General features: G+C 45.3%; 1 protein-coding gene and 1 long non-coding RNA gene across 17 annotated transcripts in view; both read left to right on the forward strand.

Moving 5' to 3' along the window:
- The first annotated feature begins 944 nt into the window (after nt 1-944).
- The window catches only part of LOC127907130 (phosphatidate cytidylyltransferase 1-like), a 73839-nt gene continuing 53786 nt past the window's right edge, over nt 945-20997 (forward strand). For 14 of the 15 annotated variants that reach the window (XR_008063319.1, XR_008063321.1, XR_008063322.1 and 11 more), the window contains exons 1-2: nt 945-1308; nt 16253-16398. Coding sequence is in view for 2 of the 15 variants with exons in the window: in XM_052460854.1 (XP_052316814.1) it covers nt 1249-1308; nt 16253-16398 (206 nt within the window). In the remaining 13 variants the exon portion in view is untranslated. The remainder of the gene's footprint in view (nt 1309-16252; nt 16399-20997) is intronic. The other variant, XM_052460853.1, reaches the window with a different exon arrangement.
- On the forward strand, nt 5599-6460 carry LOC127907131 (uncharacterized). 2 transcript variants are annotated; one of them, XR_008063333.1, is made up of 3 exons: nt 5599-5745; nt 5828-6099; nt 6257-6460. It is a non-coding gene; the product is annotated as an uncharacterized LOC127907131 (long non-coding RNA). The 2 variants fall into 2 exon arrangements; XR_008063332.1 differs by having other exon boundaries at nt 5828-6033; nt 6141-6460.

Below are 20997 nucleotides of genomic sequence, written 5' to 3' on the forward strand. Positions count from 1 at the left end.
GTGTGTGTCAGGTCTGTGTGTAAGTTGACTATGCAAACAATTTGGGATTTTAAACACATTCATGTTTCTTATAAAATAGTAGTGATGCAGTCAGTCTCTCCTCATCTCTTAGCCAAGAGAGACTGGACATGCATAGTATTTATATCAGCCCTCTGACTACAATGAAGAGCAAGACGTGCCGCTCTGTTCTGGGCCAGCTGCATTTTAACTAGGGCTTTCCCTTGCAGCACTGGACCACACGACTGGGACAATAATCAAGATTAGACAAAACTAGAGCCTGCAGGACTTGCATTTTTGGAGTGTGGTGTCAAAAAAGCAGAGCATCTCTTTATTACGGACAGACCTCTCCCCATCTTTACAACCATTGAATCTATATATGTTTTGACCATGACAGTTTACGATCTAAGGTAACGCCAAGTAATTTAGTCTCTTGTTAAATAGCCACACCATTCATTACCATATTCAGCTGGTCTAGAACTTAAAAAATTATTTGTACCAAGTACAATGCTCTTAGTTTTAGAGATGTTCTGGACCAGTTTATTACTGGCTACCCATTCCAAAACAGATTGCAACTCTTTGTTTAGAGTTAAATTAAACAAATGATTGTATTTTTGTTTAATTTATATAAACACATTCCAGCCTGGTTTGGTATTATCTCGTCCAAATATGGCATGATTCCACTAGTAGTTACCTTTTTAAAAACCTTTCAGGGTAGCCTAGTGGTTAGAGCGTTGGACTAGTAACCGAGAGGTTGCAAGTTCAAATCCCCGAGCTGACAAGGTACACAATCTGTCGTTCTGCCCCTGAACAGGCAGTTAACCCAGTCATTGAAAATAAGAATTTGTTCTTAACTGACTTGCCTAGTAAAATAAATATAAAAAAATGGGACATTTATTTTGAAGGCGAGCAGTAAAATCCACACTATTGTGGCCTAGTCCTTAGTGTCTAACTTCACACAGGTTCAGACACCTGAGATAGCGAACGACAAAACTGCGGTAATAAAAACAAAACACATTCGGATCAGGAGAGTAGAGAGGCTGCGTACTGTTGCGTCAAAATAACAGCACATTTTGCAGAATCGGAAAAAACCGACCATTTATTTCACGGTTAAACCCCCCCTGAAGATCCTCATAACCCCCAGTGTGTGATTACAAAGGGGGCCGACGAGGTTCAATTCCAAGCTGCTTTAGTTGAGTCTTCAGACTCCCAATTTTTTTTTTATGTGTCTTGAGTGAAAATAAGGAAAACATGACGGAGGTAAGGAAGAGAGGAGGAAAAGGAGGAGATCCCGACAGCGTTAGTGACAAGGTGAGAAAACGTAAACTAAGAAAACATATTTGAATCTCTTTCGTGCTGAAATGTGCTCCTTCGTTGCTAGGGACGTCGTAACTAGCTAATCTCCTTCCTCGCTAATTAGCTTAGTTAGCTATAGGTAGCTCATGTTCAGTCAACGTTAACTAAACTTAAGTTTTCCGCGAGATAACTACGTGAATGTTACGTTATTAAATAGGCATTTAGTAACTGTATAACCCTGGTAAATTGTGCCATTTGTAACGAGTCATGTCTTATTTAGTTATAACGAGTAATGATTTGTTAGCTAACATGCTATAATCGGCTAACCTGTCAAACCAGCTGACTCGGTGCTCCAGCTTAGTGACCCGACTGTTGTCAAAAAGAGATGGCCTTTCAAAACAAAGATCAGCTCTTTGTCTGACACAATCTAACCAAATGTTATATTACTTTCACCCCCAAAAAAAAAAAATATAATATATAGGACGCTCTTTTTCTGTGCCTTGGACCCAAAGCTTAGGAGTAAGTTGCTTTTTCATTGGAAAGACAATCACGCTGTTGGTTTGACAGATAAACTACTATATATATAGCCTGACTCCCCTGGGGTGGATTTGAGGATCTAGTCAAGGTTTGCTCCTTATCATTTACAATGTCTAATAAAATGAGGAGCAATTTGTCTAGGATGTAGTTAATAACATGATTATTATATTATTATTCTATTCCATTTAGCTTCTATCCAAAGCATCTTAGTCATTGGGGTGGCAAGTAGCCTAGTGTTTATAGTGTTGGTTGCTGGGTCAAATCCCCGAGCTGACAAGGTACAAATCTGTCATTCCTCCCCTGAACAGGCAGTTAACCCACTGTTCCTAGACCAGTTAACCCACTGTTCCTAGACCAGTTAACCCACTGTTCCTAGACCAGTTAACCCACTGTTCCTAGACCAGTTAACCCACTGTTCCTAGACCAGTTAACCCACTGTTCCTAGACCAGTTAACCCACTGTTCCTAGACCAGTTAACCCCTCTGTTCCTAGACCAGTTAACCCACTGTTCCTAGACCAGTTAACCCACTGTTCCTAGACCAGTTAACCCCTGTTCTAGACCAGTTAACCCACTGTTAGACCAGTTAACCCACTGTTCCTAGACCAGTTAACCCACTGTTCCTAGACCAGTTAACCCACTGTTCCTAGACCAGTTAAACTGTTCCTAGACCAGTTAACCCACTGTTCCTAGACCAGTTAACCCACTGTTCCTAGACCAGTTAACCCTCTGTTCCTAGACCAGTTAACCCACTGTTCCTAGACCAGTTAACCCACTAGACCAGTTACCCCACTGTCCCTAGACCAGTTAACCCACTGTTCATAGACAGTCATTGTAACTAATAATATGTTCTTAACAGACTTGCCTAGTTAAATAAACGGTTAGATAAATAAATGTGTTCTGGAATCGAACCTACTACCCTGGTGTTTCAAAGCTATACCAACTGAGCTTACAAAGGACCACATTTTTATTAACTTAACTTAAGTCTTTAAAAAATAAAAAATAAATCCGACTTGATTATGGTATTCTTAGACATGATGAAAAATAGTAACTACCTCTTTGGTAGTTATGAAATAGCTATGCTACATGGTATGCCTGCATTGTAAACAACATGGCAACAACGTTGTGATGTTACAATCATTACGTTTACTTCATGGTGGTGTGCACAGTTGGTACGGTTGAGGAGTCTCTGTGTAGCGATTAAACGGACAGGCCATTAAACAGCATGACGTACATTACCATGGTAACTATTTTAAATAACAACAACAGATTGATAATGACCCCCGACCTTGGCCCTGACCTCACTCTGAACATGTCTCAGGAGTTGGGGTATACAAAAAAACAAATAATAATATATATATATATATTTCTTTTCTCCAATTTCTCAAAAGTGAGTTTACAACTTTCAAAGCAGAATTACTCTCCTATTGTTTCTCAACTGTTGTGTATGATAAACCATTTTGTAGCTCTGAATCTCTACTTTAAAAAAAAATCCAATGTAAAAAATAAAAAATAAAAAAATAAAACAACCGTTGAGTCACATATGCGTATAATACACATTTACATTTAAGTCATTTAGCAGACGCTCTTATCCAAATAGTACAAATAGCAGCACTCACCAAAGTATTCTAATGCACTAGTCACCCTCTGGGTCCTGATCAATAGTAGTGGACTATAGGGAATAGGGTGCCATTTAGGAACCAATCGGGATCTACATTACAGATTGTACAGATCTAACGTTTTCTGAATCTTTAGTCCGCCGGGCCGAAAAGATCCAGAGCTTCCCGAAACTTCTGCGCATGTATGAATCACTCAACAGCGAGCGCCACTAGGAAAAATAAAATAAACACCATCTGTTCACTGTACATCGTTCCAAACAACACTTTAGGCTACGTCAACACAACACGGCATATTTATTTATTTTATTTTATTTAACTAGGCAAGTCAGTTAAGAGGTTTTATTTACGATGGCGGCTTACCACGGACAACGCTGGGCCGCCGCCCATCACGGCCGTGATGCAGCCTCGGATTCGAACCGGGGACTGTAGTGACGCCCCTTATGGCTACCGATTGGTGCAGCGGTCTAACATAACATCTAAGTGAAAGTGAGATCAAATGGATACTATACAGAAGGACGCTGCATGGATGGTTCCCCCAGTAAAAACAAAGTTTTACTATTCACGGTTGAATGCGGTGTTTTGAATTATTATTATTTTTTTTACTTACAGTAAGTTTATGAGATATATTCTGTTATGTAGAGTACTGTGATCGTTGTGTTCTTGCAGAGATTGTGTAAAGAGAACGTTCTCTAGGAGTAGAGCAGAGACGGAGTAAAAAGACTGTTCTCTAGGAGTTAGAGCAGAGACCGAGTAAAGAGACTGTTCTCTAGGAGTGGAGCAGAGACTGTTCTCTAGGAGTGGAGCAGAGACTGTTCTCTAGGAGTGGAGCAGAGACTGTTCTCTAGGAGTGGAGCAGAGACTGTTCTCTAGGAGTGGAGCAGAGACTGTTCTCTAGGAGTGGAGCAGAGACTGTTCTCTAGGAGTGGAGCAGAGACTGTTCTCTAGGAGTGGAGCAGAGACTGTTCTCTAGGAGTGGAGCAGAGACTGTTCTCTAGGAGTGGAGCAGAGACTGTTCTCTAGGAGTGGAGCAGAGACTGTTCTCTAGGAGTGGAGCAGAGACTGTTCTCTAGGAGTGGAGCAGAGACTGTTCTCTAGGAGTGGAGCAGAGACTGTTCTCTAGGAGTGGAGCAGAGACTGTTTTCTAGGAGTGGAGCAGAGACTGTTTTCTAGGAGTGGAGCAGAGACTGTTTTCTAGGAGTGGAGCAGAGACTGTTTTCTAGGAGTGGAGCAGAGACTGTTTTCTAGGAGTGGAGCAGAGACTGTTTTCTAGGAGTGGAGCAGAGACTGTTCTCTAGGAGTGGAGCAGAGACTGTTCTCTAGGAGTGGAGCAGAGACTGTGTAAATGGACCGTTTTCTAGGAGTGGAGCAGAGACTGTTTTCTAGGAGTGGAGCAGAGACTGTTCTCTAGGAGCCGAGCAGAGACTGTTCTCTAGGAGTGGAGCAGAGACTGTTTTCTAGGAGTGGAGCAGAGACTGTTCTCTAGGAGTGGAGCAGAGACTGTTCTCTAGGAGTGGAGCAGAGACTGTTCTCTAGGAGCCGAGCAGAGACGGTGTAAAGTAGAGAATAAACACGTGTGCAGAAGCTTCAGGAAGCTCACAATCTTTTGGTCCCGTGAACTTTAGAGTTGAATCCGCACCCACGGCCTACACTTGTATATGGCTGTGGGCTATCCTAGTACCTCCCCCCCTGGACTTTCTGCTGCTTCAAAGGCTCACCGTGACCACTCCCTCTCCCCGACCCACTATGGACTTGTGTGGCGTGTCTGTCAAAGGTTCTATCTGGTTTTATGTGTGTGAGTGCTCATTACACAACAGAAATAGTGATTCATGACATGATGTCGTCTGACCTGATTTAGCTCTGGGAAAGTGTGTCCCAAATGGCACCCTATTCCCATAGGACTCCAGTATAAAGTAGTGTACTATATATAGGAAATAAGATGCCATAGGACTCTGGTATAAAGTAGTGTACTATATATAGGAAATAAGATGCCATAGGACTCTGGTATAAAGTAGTGTACTATATATAGGAAATAAGATGCCATAGGACTCCGGTATAAAGTAGTGTACTATATATAGGAAATAAGATGCCATAGGACTCCGGTATAAAGTAGTGTACAGAGTTCTATAGAGGTAGACAGGCAGGCAGGCAGCTAACTGTTCTATAGAGGTAGGCAGGCAGGCAGGCAGCTAACTGTTCTATAGAGGCAGGCAGGCAGGCAGCTAACTGTTCTATAGAGGTAGGCAGGCAGGCAGCTAACTGTTCTATAGAGGCAGGCAGGCAGCTAACTGTTCTATAGAGGTAGAGGTAGGCAGGCAGGCAGCTAACTGTTCTATAGAGGCAGGCAGGTAGGCAGGCAGGCAGCTAACTGTTCTATAGGCAGGCAGGCAGGCAGCTAACTGTTCTATAGAGGCAGGCAGGCAGGCAGGCAGCTAACTGTTCTATAGAGGCAGGCAGGCAGGCAGGCAGCTAACTGTTCTATAGAGGCAGGCAGACAGGCAGGCAGCTAACTGTTCTATAGAGGTAGGCAGGCAGGCAGCTAACTGTTCTATAGAGGTAGACAGGCAGGCAGCTAACTGTTCTATAGAGGTAGGCAGGCAGGCAGCTAACTGTTCTATAGAGGCAGGCAGGCAGGCAGCTAACTGTTCTATAGAGGTAGACAGGCAGGCAGGCAGCTAACTGTTCTATAGAGGCAGGCAGGCAGGCAGCTAACTGTTCTATAGAGGTAGGCAGGCAGCTAACTGTTCTATAGAGGCAGGCAGGCAGCTAACTGTTCTATAGAGGCAGGCAGGCAGCTAACTGTTCTATAGAGGCAGGCAGGCAGGCAGCTAACTGTTCTATAGAGGCAGGCAGGCAGCTAACTGTTCTATAGAGGCAGGCAGGCAGGCAGCTAACTGTTCTATAGAGGTAGACAGGCAGGCAGGTAGGCAGCTAACTGTTCTATAGAGGCAGGCAGGCAGGCAGCTAACTGTTCTATAGAGGCAGGCAGGCAGCTAACTGTTCTATAGAGGCAGGCAGGCAGGCACTGTTCTTAAGGTAGCAGGCCAGCTAAAGCCTTAAGGTATGAACTAACTGGAACACAGGCTAGGCAGCTAACTGTTCTATGAGGCAAAAACTGTTCACACTAACAGGCAGGCACAGGCAGCTAACACACAGAAAAAAGTTCACACACACACACACACACACACACACACACACACACACACACACACACACACACACACACACACACACACACACACACACACACACACACACACACACACACACACACACACACTGACCTCCTTGACTTGTGTTGTGTAGTAGTGAGTTAAATGGATTACCTCCGTCCCAGTGGAGGTAAATCATTGTTCCTGTACCTGACCTTGTATGGGACTGTCTGTCTATTAGACTGTCCTCTGATTTAGGTTCTGTGGGGCTCGTGGGACCTACACAGCTTGGTAATGGATCCCTTGTGCAGTGAAATACTAGCCTGGTCCCAGATCAATTGGCGAGACAGGGCTTACATCGAGGACCAGGCTAGTACAAAATCAGGGAAAATGGATCTGTTCTCACTTGTATACGTAGCAGCCAGCCTTCACTGTGCTTTCTTCATACACACGCATGCACAGCCTTCACTGTGCTTTCTTCATACACACGCATGCACAGCCTTCACTGTGCTTTCTTCATACACAGCCTTCACTGTGCTTTCTTCATACACACGCATACACAGCCTTCACTGTGCTTTCATTCATACACACCTTCATGCACAGCTTTCTTCACTGTTGTGCTTTCTTCATACACACGCATACACAGCTGCTTTCTTCACTGCCTTCACTGTTCTTTCTTCATACACAGCCTTCACTGTGCTTTCTTCATACACACACATACACAGCCTTCACTGTGCTTTCTTCATACACAGCCTTCACTGTGCTTTCTTCATACACACGCATACACAGCCTTCACTGTGCTTTCTTCATACACAGCCTTCACTGTGCTTTCTTCATACACAGCCTTCACTGTGCTTTCTTCATACACACACATACACAGCCTTCACTGTGCTTTCTTCATACACACGCATACACAGCCTTCACTGTGCTTTCTTCATACACAGCCTTCACTGTGCTTTCTTCATACACAGCCTTCACTGTGCTTTCTTCATACACAGCCTTCACTGTGCTTTCTTCATACACACGCATACACAGCCTTCACTGTGCTTTCTTCATACACACGCATACACAGCCTTCACTGTGCTTTCTTCATACACACGCATACACAGCCTTCACTGTGCTTTCTTCATACACAGCCTTCACTGTGCTTTCTTCATACACACGCATACACAGCCTTCACTGTGCTTTCTTCATACACACGCATACACAGCCTTCACTGTGCTTTCTTCATACACACGCATACACAGCCTTCACTGTGCTTTCTATATACACAGCCTTCACTGTGCTTTCTTTATACACAGCCTTCACTGTGCTTTCTATATACACAGCCTTCACTGTGCTTTCTTCATACACACGCATGCACAGCCTACACAGCTTTCTTCATACACAGCCTTCACTGTGCTTTCTTCATACACACGCATACACAGCCTTCACTGTGCTTTCTTCATACACAGCCTTCACTGTGCTTTCTTCATACACAGCCTTCACTGTGCTTTCTTCATACACAGCCTTCACTGTGCTTTCTTCATACACACGCATACACAGCCTTCACTGTGCTTTCTTATATACACAGCCTTCACTGTGCTTTCTATATACACAGCCTTCACTGTGCTTTCTATATACACAGCCTTTACTGTGCTTTCTATATACACAGCCTTTACTGTGCTTTCTATATACACAGCCTTCACTGTGCTTTCTATATACACAGCCTTCACTGTGCTTTCTTCATACACACGCATACACAGCCTTCACTGTGCTTTCTTCATACACATGCATACACAGCCTTCACTGTGCTTTCTTCATACACACGCATACACAGCCTTCTTCATACACAGCCTTCACTGTGCTTGCCTTTTCTCAGCCTGGCTGACAATTTTTAATTAGGTCCTCAAGAGGCTATGTTTGAGTAATAGTATTAATTAGGGATTAATATTTTACCACCTTTGCCAAGTTTCAATACCAGGAGTCATTTTTTTATTTTACCTTTTATTTTATTTATTTATTTAACCAGGCAAGTCAGTTAAGAACAAATTCTTATTTTCAATGACGGCCTAGGAACAGTGGGTTAACTGCCTGTTCAGGGGCAGAACGACAGATTTGTACCTTGTCAGCTTGGGGATTTGAACTTGCAACCTTCAGGTGACTAGTCCAACGCTCTAAGCACTAGGCTACCCTGCCGCCTCTACACTCTAACCACTAGGCTACCATGCCTCCTCTACACTCTAACCACTAGGCTACCCTGCCGCCTCTACACTCTAACCACTAGGCTACCATGCCTCCTCTACACTCTAACCACTAGGCTACCCTGCCGCCTCTACACTCTAACCACTAGGCTACCATGCCTCCTCTACACTCTAACCACTAGGCTATCATGCCGCCTCTACACTCTAACCACTAGGCTACCCTGCCTCCTCTACACTCTAACCACTAGGCTACCCTGGCGCCTCTACACTTTAACCACTTGGCTACCCTACCGCCTCGACACTCTAACCACTAAGCTATCATGCCTCCTCTACACTCTAACCACTAGGCTATCATGCCGCCTCTACACTCTAACCACTAGGCTACCCTGCCTCCTCTACACTCTACCACTGGGCTACCTTGGCGCCTCTACACTCTAACCACTAGGCTACCATGCCTCCTCTACACTCTACCACTAGGCTACCCTGCCTCCTCTACACTCTAACCACTCGGCTACCCCGCCTCCTCTACACTCTAACCACTAGGCTACCATGCCGCCTCTACACTCTAACCACTAGGCTACCCTGCCACCTCTACACTCTAACCACTCGGCTACCCCGCCTCCTCTACACTCTAACCACTAGGCTACCCTGCCGCCTCTACACTCTAACCACTCGGCTACCCCGCCTCCTCTACACTCTAACCACTAGGCTACCCTGCCACCTTTACACTCTAACCACTAGGCTACCCTGGCGCCTCTACACTCTAACCACTAGGCTACCCTGCCCTACACCTAACCACTACACTCTAACCACTAGGCTACCCTGCCTCCTCTACACTCTAACCACTAGGCTACCCTGCCTCCTCTACACTCTAACCACTAGGCTACCCTGCCACCTCTACACTCTAACCACTAGGCTACCCTGCCACACTCTACACTCTAACCACTAGGCTACCCTGCCTCCTCTACACTCTAACCACTAGGCTACCCTGCCGCCTCTACACTCTAACCACTAGGCTACCCTGCCTCCTCTACACTCTAACCACTAGGCTACCCTGCCTCCTCTACACTCTAACCACTAGGCTACCATGCCACCTCTACACTCTAACCACTAGGCTACCCTGCCTCCTCTACACTCTAACCACTAGGCTACCATGCCTCCTCTGGGGTATACACTCTAACCACTAGGCTACCCTGTTCCTCTACACTCTAACCACTAGGCTACCCTGCCACCTCTACACTCTAACCACTAGGCTACCATGCCTCCTCTACACTCTAACCACTAGGCTACCCTGCCTCCTCTACACTCTAACCACTAGGCTACCATGCCTCCTCTACACTCTAACCACTAGGCTACCCTGCCACCTCTACACTCTAACCACTAGGCTACCATGCCTCCTCTACACTCTAACCACTAGGCTACCCTGCCACCTCTACACTCTAACCACTAGGCTACCATGCCTCCTCTACACTCTAACCACTAGGCTACCATGCCTCCTCTACACTCTAACCACTAGGCTACTCAGTCTGGTTTTACTTCAATAAATACCCTTCAATGGGTCCTGGTGTGAATTTACACAATAATTCCATATTTGTTATTTGATAAGTTCATCCATAATTCCATATAGTATAGTGAATTTCCAATAACTGTGAAATGTCCATATGAGTCTGCGTCGATAGGTTTACACAATGATTAGAATTTACACAATAATTCCATATAGTATAGTGCGAATTTACACAATAATTCCATATAGTATAGTGTGAATTTACACAATAATTCCATATAGTATAGCTAGAATCTCCACAATGATAATATAGACTATGGATAGGTTATATGCATGGTTGAATATGTTACCAATATGTTTTTGGGCTACTTTCTGGAGATTTAATGATATAGTGTGTCAGTATATATATTTTTTCTTACATTTTGGAGTAGAATGACCTTTTTAAAAAGTTAGCAGAACTGAGATTCTCGGTCTTTCGACATAAAAATGATCCCTGGGAGGATCCCCTGAGCAAGGAGAATGCATGCACAAAATGAGCCTCAGCAGTAGATAAACTAGACTCCAGCCTCCGCAGTAGCTTACTAGACTCCAGCCTCCGCAGTAGCTTACTAGACTCCAGCCTCAGCAGTAGCTTACTAGACTCCAGCCTCAGCAGTAGATAAACTAGACTCCAGCCTCAGCAGTAGATAAACTAGACTCCAGCCTCAGCAGTAGATAAACTAGACTCCAGCCTCAGCAGTAGATAAACTAGACTCCAGCCTCAGCAGTAGCTACAGACTCCAGCCTCAGCAGTAGATAAATAGAAGTCTCAGCAGACTACTAGACCAGCCTCAGCAGTAGACTAGACTCCAGCCTCACTAGACTAGACTCAGCCTCAGCAGTAGATAAACTAGACTCCAGCCTCAGCAGTAGATAAACTAGACTCCAGCCTCAGCAGTAGATAAACTAGACTCCAGCCTCAGCAGTAGATAAACTAGACTCCAGCCTCAGCAGTAGATAAACTAGACTCCAGCCTCAGCAGTAGATAAACTAGACTCCAGCCTCAGCAGTAGCTTACTAGACTCCAGCCTCAGCAGTAGATAAACTAGACTCCAGCCTCAGCAGTAGCTTACTAGACTCCAGCCTCAGCAGTAGATAAACTAGACTCCAGCCTCAGCAGTAGTAGCTCCAGCCTCAGCAGTAGACTCCAGCCTCCGCAGTAGCAGTAGATAAACTAGACTCCAGCCTCAGCAGTAGATAAACTAGACTCCAGCCTCAGCAGTAGATAAACTAGACTCCAGCCTCAGCAGTAGATAAACTAGACTCCAGCCTCACAGTAGATAAACTAGACCAGCCTCAGCAGTAGCTTACTAGACTCCAGCCTCAGCAGTAGATAAGCCTCAGCAGTAGATAAACTCCAGCCTGGGCAGTAGATAAACTAGACTCCAGCCTCAGCAGTAGATAAACTAGACTCCAGCCCAGCCTCAGCAGCCTCAGCAGTAGATAAATAGACTCCAGCCTCAGCAGTAGCTTACTAGACTCCAGCCTCAGCAGTAGATAAACTAGACTCCAGCCTCAGCAGTAGCTTACTAGACTCCAGCCTCAGCAGTAGCTTACTAGACTCCAGCCTCAGCAGTAGATAAACTAGACTCCAGCCTCAGCTCAGACTCCAGCCTCAGCAGTAGATAAACTAGACTCCAGCCTCAGCAGTAGATAAACTAGACTCCAGCCTCAGCAGTAGCTTACTAGACTCCAGCCTCAGCAGTAGATAAACTAGACTCCAGCCTCAGCAGTAGATAAATACTCCAACTAGATAAACTAGACTCCAGCCTCACTCCAGCCTCAGCAGTAGCTTACTAGACTCTAGCCTCAGCAGTAGATAAACTAGACTCCAGCCTCAGCAGTAGATAAACTAGACTCCAGCCTCAGCAGTAGATAAACTAGACTCCAGCCTGGGCAGTAGATAAACTAGACTCCAGCCTCAGCAGTAGATAAACTAGACTCCAGCCTCAGCAGTAGCTTACTAGACTCCAGCCTCAGCAGTAGCTTACTAGACTCCAGCCTCAGCAGTAGCTTACTAGACTCCAGCCTCAGCAGTAGCTTACTAGACTCCAGCCTCAGCAGTAGCTTACTAGACTCCAGCCTCAGCAGTAGCTTACTAGACTCTAGCCTCAGCAGTAGATAAACTAGACTCCAGCCTCAGCAGTAACTTACTAGACTCCAGCTAGGCCTGGCACTACAAAGCAGAACAGAACAGAATGCATGTTTGTTGGCCTGACTTTTTCGTCCGTGTTCATTTGGCTGTTTGCTGCCGTAGTGAGAATGAATCCCTAATCAAGCTGGGCCTCTGTTTTCTGCCACCTCTGCAAAGCAGTTAAAGGGACCAGGGTTGAATAGGGGGGGGGTGGACCGTCCAGACATTGTGCAAAGAATTTAAAGGGATGGTCCCTCTGCAAAGCTTTTAAAGAGAGGATGAGAGGTGCCAGATACCATCTGGGTGACTGTTCAATCTCTGGATAGAGACCGGGGTCAGTGTGTGTGTGTGTACCTCACTGCTCTCCTTCTCATTAATTTCCTCCTGAATGGTGCTCTTTCTGCTTCTGTAGCATGGTCTTGGCTGTGTACTGTTTATACACACACACACACACACACACACACACACGGCTGTTTCTTCCCTGGCTGTTGGGGATTTTCCTAGTCTCATTTACTGAGTAGCTCATCACCTGTCCTACTGCTCTCTTTCTCTCGCTCGCGCTCTCTCAACATTTTACATTTTTAAGGGCTTTATTGGCATGTTGACATTGCCAAAGCAAGTGAAGTAGATAATAAACAAAAGTGAAATTTACAGTAAACATTACACTCACAGAAGTTCCAAAAATAAAAAAAACTACATTTCAAATGTCATATTGTGTAAATACACAGTGTTGTAATGATGTGCAAATAGTTAAAGTACAAAAGGGAAAATAGCATAAATATGGGTTGTATTTACAATGGTGTTTGTTCTTCATAGGTTGCCCTTTTCTTGTGCCAAAAGGTCACAAATATTGCTGCTGTGATGGCACACTGTGGAATTTCACCCAGTAGATATGGGAGTTTATCAAAATCTGGTTTGTTTTCTAAATCTTTGTGGATCTGTGTAATCTGAGGGAAATATGTGTCTCTAACATGGTCAAACATTGGGCAGGAGGTTAGGAAGTGCAGTTCAGTTTCCACCTCATTTTGTGGGCAGTGAGCACATAGCCTGTCTTCTCTTGAGAGCCAGGTCTGCCTACGGTGGCCTTTCTCAATAGCAAGGCTATGCTCGCTGAGTCTGTACATAGTCAAAGCTTTCTTTAAGTTGGTCAGATATTTTGCCACTGTGTACTCTCTGTGTAGGGCCAAATAGCATTCTAGTTACTCTGTTTTTTTGTTAATTCATTCAAATGTGTTAAGTAATTATCTTTTTGTTTTCTCATGATTTGATTGGGTCTAATTGTGTTTCTGTCCTGGGGCTCTGTGGGGTCAGTCGCCAGGACCGCAAATACAAATTCCATCTAGACACCGTTGTCCTAGAGCACACAAAACTATATTTACCTCGGTCTAAACATCAGCACCACAGGTAACTTCCACAAAGCTGTGAACGAGCTGAGAGACGAGGCAAGAAGGGCCTTCTATGCCAACAAAAGGAACATAACATTTGACATACCAATTAGGATCTGGCTAAAAATACTTGAATCAGTTATTGAACCCATTGCCCTTTATGGTTTTGAGGTCTGGGGTCAGCTCACCAACCAAGAATTCACAAAATGGGACTCTGCATGCAGAATTCTGCAAAAATATAATTTGTGTACAACGTAGAACACCAAATAATGCAGAGCAGAATTAAGCCGATAACCACTAATTATCTAAATCCAGAAAAGAGATGTTAAATTCCACAACCACCTGAAAGGAAGAGATTCCCAACCCTTCCATAACAAAGCCATCACCTACAGAGAGATGAACCCGGAGAAGAGTCCCCTAAGCAAGCTGGTCCTGGGGCTCTGTTCACAAACACAAACACACCACACAGAGCCCCAGAACAGAAACACAATTAGACCCAATCAAATCATGAGAAAACAAAAAGATAATTACTTGACACATTGGAAAGGATTAACAAAAAAACAGAGCGAACTAGAATGATATTTGGCCCTACACAGAGAGTACACAGTGGCAGAATACCTGACCACTGTGACTGATCCAAACTTAAGGAAAGCTTTGACTATGTAAAGACTCAGTGAGCATAGCCTTGCTATTGAGAAAGGCGGCTGAAGGCAGACCTGGCTCTCAAGAGAAGACAGGCTATGTGCACAATGCCCACAAAATGAGGTGGAAACTGAACTGCACTTCCTAACCTCCTGCCCAATGTTTGACCATGTTAGAGACACATATTTCCCTCAGATTACACAGATCCACAAAGATTTAGAAAACAAACCCAATTTTGATAAACTCCCACATCTACTGGGTGAAATACCACAGCGTGTCATCACAGCAGCAAGATTTGTGACCTTTTGCCACAAGAAAAGGGCAACCAGTGAAGAACAAACACAATTGTAAATACAACCCATATTTATGTTATTTTCCCTTTTGTACTTTAAATATTTGCACATCGTTACAACACTGTGTATTTACACAATATGACATTTGAAATGTCTTTATTGTTTTGGAACTTCTGTGAGTGTAATGTTTGCCTTCATTTTTATTGTTTATTTCACTTTTGTATATTATCTACTTCACTTGCTTTGGCAAAGTTAACATATGTTTCCCATGCCAATAAAGCCCCTTGAATTGAATTGAGAGACCCACTTGCTTCCTCCAGTACTGTAGCAGAATGACTAGTCTAATCTAGTATCTTTAGCTCTATACTCCAGTACTGTCGCGGAATGACTAGTCTAATCTAGTATCTTTAGCTCTATACTCCAGTACTGTAGCAGAATGACTAGTCTAATCTAGTATCTTTAGCTCTATACTCCAGTACTGTAGCAGAATGACTAGTCTAATCTAGTATCTTTAGCTCTATACTCCAGTACTGTCGCGGAATGACTAGTCTAATCTAGTATCTTTAGATCTATACTCCCGTACTGTCGCAGAATGACTGGTCTAATCTAGTATCTTTAGTTCATGCCTGCGTTGTTTGTCTTTGTTGATGACACACTAGTATTTCTAGTCTAACTTGCTCTCTCTCCCTTTCGTGTGTGTGTGTGGTGTGTGCGTGTGTGTGTGGTATGTGGTGTGTGTGTGTGTGTGTGTGTGTGGTGTGTGTGTGTGGTATGTGGTGTGTGCGTGTGTGGTGTGGTGTGTGTGTGTGTGTGTGGTGTGTGCGTGTGTGTGTGTGGTGTGGTGTGTGCGTGTGTGGTGTGGTATGTGGTGTGTGTGTGGTGTGGTGTGTGTGTGTGGTATGTGGTGTGTGTGTGTGGTGTGTGGTGTGTGTGTGTGTGGTATGTGGTGTGTGTGTGTGTGTGGTATGTGGTGTGTGTGGTGTGTGTGTGGTGTGTGTGTGGTATGTGGTGTGTGTGTGTGGTGTGTGTGTGTGGTATGTGGTGTGTGTGTGTGTGGTATGTGGTGTGTGTGTGTGTGTGGTGTGTGTGGTGTGTGCGTGTGGTGTGCGTGTGGTATGTGGTGTGTGTGGTGTGGTATGTGGTGTGTGTGTGTGTGTGTGGTGTGTGTGTGTGGTATGTGGTGTGTGTGTGTGTGGTATGTGGTGTGTGTGTGTGTGGTATGTGTGTGTGTGTGTGTGTGTGTGTGTGTGTGTGTGTGTGGTGTGTGTGTGTGTGGTGTGGTATGTGGTGTGTGTGTGTGGTATGTGGTGTGTGTGTGTGTGGTATGTGGTGTGTGTGTGTGGTATGTGGTGTGTGTGGTGTGGTATGTGGTGTGTGTGTGTGGTATGTGGTGTGTGTGGTGTGGTATGTGGTGTGTGTGTGTGGTATGTGGTGTGTGTGTGTGTGTGGTGTGTGTGTGTGTGTGGTGTGTGTTAGGAGGCAGATGGAGAGGACAGACTGGGTCTGCCTGGTGAGGCCGGAGGAGACGGCGAATATAAAGCAGACACCCCATCCGTTCCTCCCTCCACAGCAGACAACACTCCACAGTTCCTCAAAGAGGCCGTGGAAGGCCTCAACCCCAGGTAACACACACATTAACATCCTCACTGGAGGGAGAGGTGGGATTGTACTCTATACTACACATTGAATACACTATAATAACCACACGGAGATGCATTTTGAACCACACACACATTATAACCTTTTGGGTTATGACCAGCATTATAGAGTAATGAGAGGTGGGAGGGACACCACATTAGTCCAGCATTATAGAGTAACGAGAGGTGGGAGGGACGGGACACTACATTAGTCCAGCATTATAGAGTAATGAGAGGTGGGAGGGACACCACATTAGTCCAGCATTATAGAGTAATGGGATGTGGGAGGGACACCACATTATTCCAGCATTATAGAGTAACGAGAGGTGGGAGGGACGGGACACTACATTAGTCCAGCATTATAGAGTAATGAGAGGTGGGAGGGACACCACATTAGTCCAGCATTATAGAGTAACGAGAGGTGGGAGGGACGGGACACTACATTAGTCCAGCATTATAGAGTAATGAGAGGTGGGAGGGACACCACATTAGTCCAGCATTATAGAGTAATGAGAGGTGGGAGGGACACCACATTAGTCCAGCATTATAGAGTAATGAGGTGGGAGGGACACCACATTAGTCCAGCATTATAGAGTAACGAGAGGTGGGAGGGACACCACATTAGTCCAGCATTATAGAGTAACGAGAGGTGGGAGGGACACTACATTAGTCCAGCATTATAGAGTAACGAGAGGTGGGAGGGACACCACATTAGTCCAGCATTATAGAGTAACGAGAGGTGGGAGGGACACCACATTAGTCCAGCATTATAGAGTAACAAGAGGTGGGAGGGACACTACATTAGTCCAGCATTATAGAGTAACGAGAGGTGGGAGGGACACCACATTAGTCCAGCATTATAGAGTAACAAGAGGTGGGAGGGACACTACATTAGTCCAGCATTATAGAGTAACGAGAGGTGGGAGGGACACCACATTAGTCCAGCATTATAGAGTAACGAGATGTGGGAGGGACACCACTTTAGTCCAGCATTATAGAGTAATGAGAGGTGGGAGGGACACTACATTAGTCCAGCATTATAGAGTAATGAGATGTGGGAGGGACACCACATTAGTCCATTATTACAGAGTAATGGGAGGTGGGAGGGACACCACATTAGTCCAGCATTATTGAGTAACGAGAGGTGGGAGGGACACCACATTAGTCCAGCATTATAGAGTAATGAGAGGTGGGAGGGACACCACATTAGTCCAGCATTATAGAGTAACGAGAGGTGAGAGGGACACTACATTAGTCCAGCATTATAGAGTAACGAGAGGTAGGAGGGACACTATATTAGTCCAGCATTATAGAGTAATGAGAGGTGGGAGGGACACCACATTAGTCCAGCATTATAGAGTAACGAGAGGTGAGAGGGACACTACATTAGTCCAGCATTATAGAGTAACGAGAGGTAGGAGGGACACTATATTAGTCCAGCATTATAGAGTAATGAGAGGTGGGAGGGACACCACATTAGTCCAGCATTATAGAGTAACGAGAGGTGAGAGGGACACTACATTAGTCCAGCATTATAGAGTAACGAGAGGTAGGAGGGACACTATATTAGTCCAGCATTATAGAGTAACGAGAGGTGGGAGGGAGAGGAAGAGGAAGAGTACATGAATTGGATTGCGGCGGCAGCAAGGCGGGAGCACAGCAAGCCACTTTGTTTCCTCGGGGGAACTGTGACGCTCGTGTCCCAGGCTCTGTACACCAGTTTATACCTGGATCTAAGCGTGCCTATCCCGTGTTTACTACCCTGCCGCCTCTACACTCTAACCACTAGGCTACCCTGCCGCCTCTACACTCTAACCACTAGGCTACCCTGCCGCCTCTACACTCTAACCACTAGGCTACCCTGCCTCCTCTACACTCTAATCACTAGGCTACCCTGCCACCTCTACACTCTAACCACTAGGCTACCCTGCCTCCTCTACACTCTAACCACTAGGCTACCCTGCCACCTCTACACTCTAACCACTAGGCTACCCTGCCGCCTCTACACTCTAACCACTAGGCTACCCTGCCGCCTCTACACTCTAACCACTAGGCTACCCTGTCCCCTCTACACTCTAACCACTAGGCTACCCTGCCGCCTCTACACTCTAACCACTAGGCTACCCTGCCGCCTCTACACTCTAACCACTAGGCTACCCTGCCGCCTCTACACTCTAACCACTAGGCTACCCTGCCGCCTCTACACTCTAACCACTAGGCTACCCTGCCGCCTCTACACTCTAACCACTAGGCTACCCTGCCGCCTCTACACTCTAACCACTAGGCTACCCTGCCGCCTCTACACTCTAACCACTAGGCTACCCTGCCACCCCATGATTTCCTGGTTAGCATGTCTTTGTGGTATGATATTTGTGCTTCTATTTTTCTCGTTCATCATTATTCACGATTCATTCAGGATTATACGTAATCATGGTAGCATCCACATCAATATAGAAGTGTTTATAGAAACATATTCAATTCTTATAGTGAATTTGTCCCCTACTTTTGGTCCCCTAAAATGGGGGTACTACTATGTACAGGAAGTACTGTAATTCATAAACGTTTCTGCCGATATGGATGAAAATACCCTCAAATTAAAGCTGACGGTTTGCACATTAACCTCACAGTCATTGTGTCATTTTTAAATCCAAAGTGCTGGAGTACAGAGTCAGAACAACAACAACTGTTGGAGCTCCCTGTCCCAATACTGTTGGAGCTCACTGTCCCAATACTGTTGGAGCTCACTGTCCCACTACTGTTGGAGCTCACTGTCCCAATACTGTTGGAGCTCACTGTCCCAATACTGTTGGAGCTCACTGTCCCACTACTGTTGGAGCTCACTGTCCCACTACTGTTGGAGCTCACTGTCCCACTACTGTTGGAGCTCACTGTCCCAATACTGTTGGAGCTCACTGTCCCAATACTGTTGGAGCTCACTGTCCCAATACTGTTGGAGCTCCCTGTCCCACTACTGTTGGAGCTCCCTGTCCCACTACTGTTGGAGCTCCCTGTCCCACTACTGTTGGAGCTCACTGTCCCAATACTGTTGGAGCTCACTGTCCCACTACTGTTGGAGCTCACTGTCCCAATACTGTTGGAGCTCACTGTCCCACTACTGTTGGAGCTCACTGTCCCACTACTGTTGGAGCTCACTGTCCCAATACTGTTGGAGCTCACTGTCCCACTACTGTTGGAGCTCACTGTCTCAATACTGTTGGAGCTCACTGTCCCACTACTGTTGGAGCTCACTGTCCCAATACTGTTGGAGCTCACTGTCCCAATACTGTTGGAGCTCACTGTCCCACTACTGTTGGAGCTCCCTGGCCCAATACTGTTGGAGCTCACTGTCCCACTACTGTTGGAGCTCACTGTCTCAATACTGTTGGAGCTCACTGTCCCAATACTGTTGGAGCTCACTGTCCCAATACTGTTGGAGCTCACTGTCCCAATACTGTTGGAGCTCACTGTCTCAATACTGTTGGAGCTCACTGTCTCAATACTGTTGGAGCTCACTGTCCCAATACTGTTGGAGCTCACTGTCCCAATACTGTTGGAGCTCACTGTCCCAATACTGTTGGAGCTCACTGTCCCACTACTGTTGGAGCTCCCTGGCCCAATACTGTTGGAGCTCACTGTCCCACTACTGTTGGAGCTCACTGTCCCACTACTGTTGGAGCTCACTGTCTCAATACTGTTGGAGCTCACTGTCCCACTACTGTTGGAGCTCACTGTCCCAATACTGTTGGAGCTCACTGTCCCAATACTGTTGGAGCTCACTGTCCCACTACTGTTGGAGCTCCCTGGCCCAATACTGTTGGAGCTCACTGTCCCAATACTGTTGGAGCTCCCTGTCGGTTATAGTGAATAACATACATACTGTTGGAGCTCCCTGTTGGTTATAGTGAATAAGAGATAGATAGATACCTGTAGAGAATAACACATACTGTTGGAGCTCCCTGTCCCAATACTGTTGGAGTCCCCTGTCCCAATACTGTTGGAGCTCCCTGTCGGTTATAGTGAATAACATACATACTGTTGGAGCTCCCTGTTGGTTATAGTAAATAAGAGATAGATAGATATCTGTAGAGAATAACATACATACTGTTGGAGCTCCCTGTTGGTTATAGTGAATAACATACATACTGTTGGAGCTCGCTGTTGGTTATAGTAAATAAGAGATAGATAGATACCTGTAGAGAATAACATACATACTGTTGGAGCTCCCTGTTGGTTATAGTGAATAAGAGATAGATAGATATCTGTAGAGAATAACATACATACTGTTGGAGCTCCCTGTTGGTTATAGTGAATAACATACATACTGTTGGAGCTCCCTGTTGGTTATAGTGAATAAGAGATAGATAGATATCTGTAGAGAATAACATACATACTGTTGGAGCTCCCTGTTGGTTATAGTGAATAAGAGATAGATAGATACCTGTAGAGAATAACATACATACTGTTGGAGCTCCCTGTTGGTTATAGTGAATAAGAGATAGATAGATACCTGTAGAGAATAACATACATACTGTTGGAGCTCCCTGTTGGTTATAGTGAATAAGAGATAGATAGATACCTGTAGAG

Source organism: Oncorhynchus keta, chromosome 14 (assembly GCF_023373465.1).
Source record: "Oncorhynchus keta strain PuntledgeMale-10-30-2019 chromosome 14, Oket_V2, whole genome shotgun sequence".
NCBI lineage: Eukaryota > Metazoa > Chordata > Actinopteri > Salmoniformes > Salmonidae > Oncorhynchus > Oncorhynchus keta.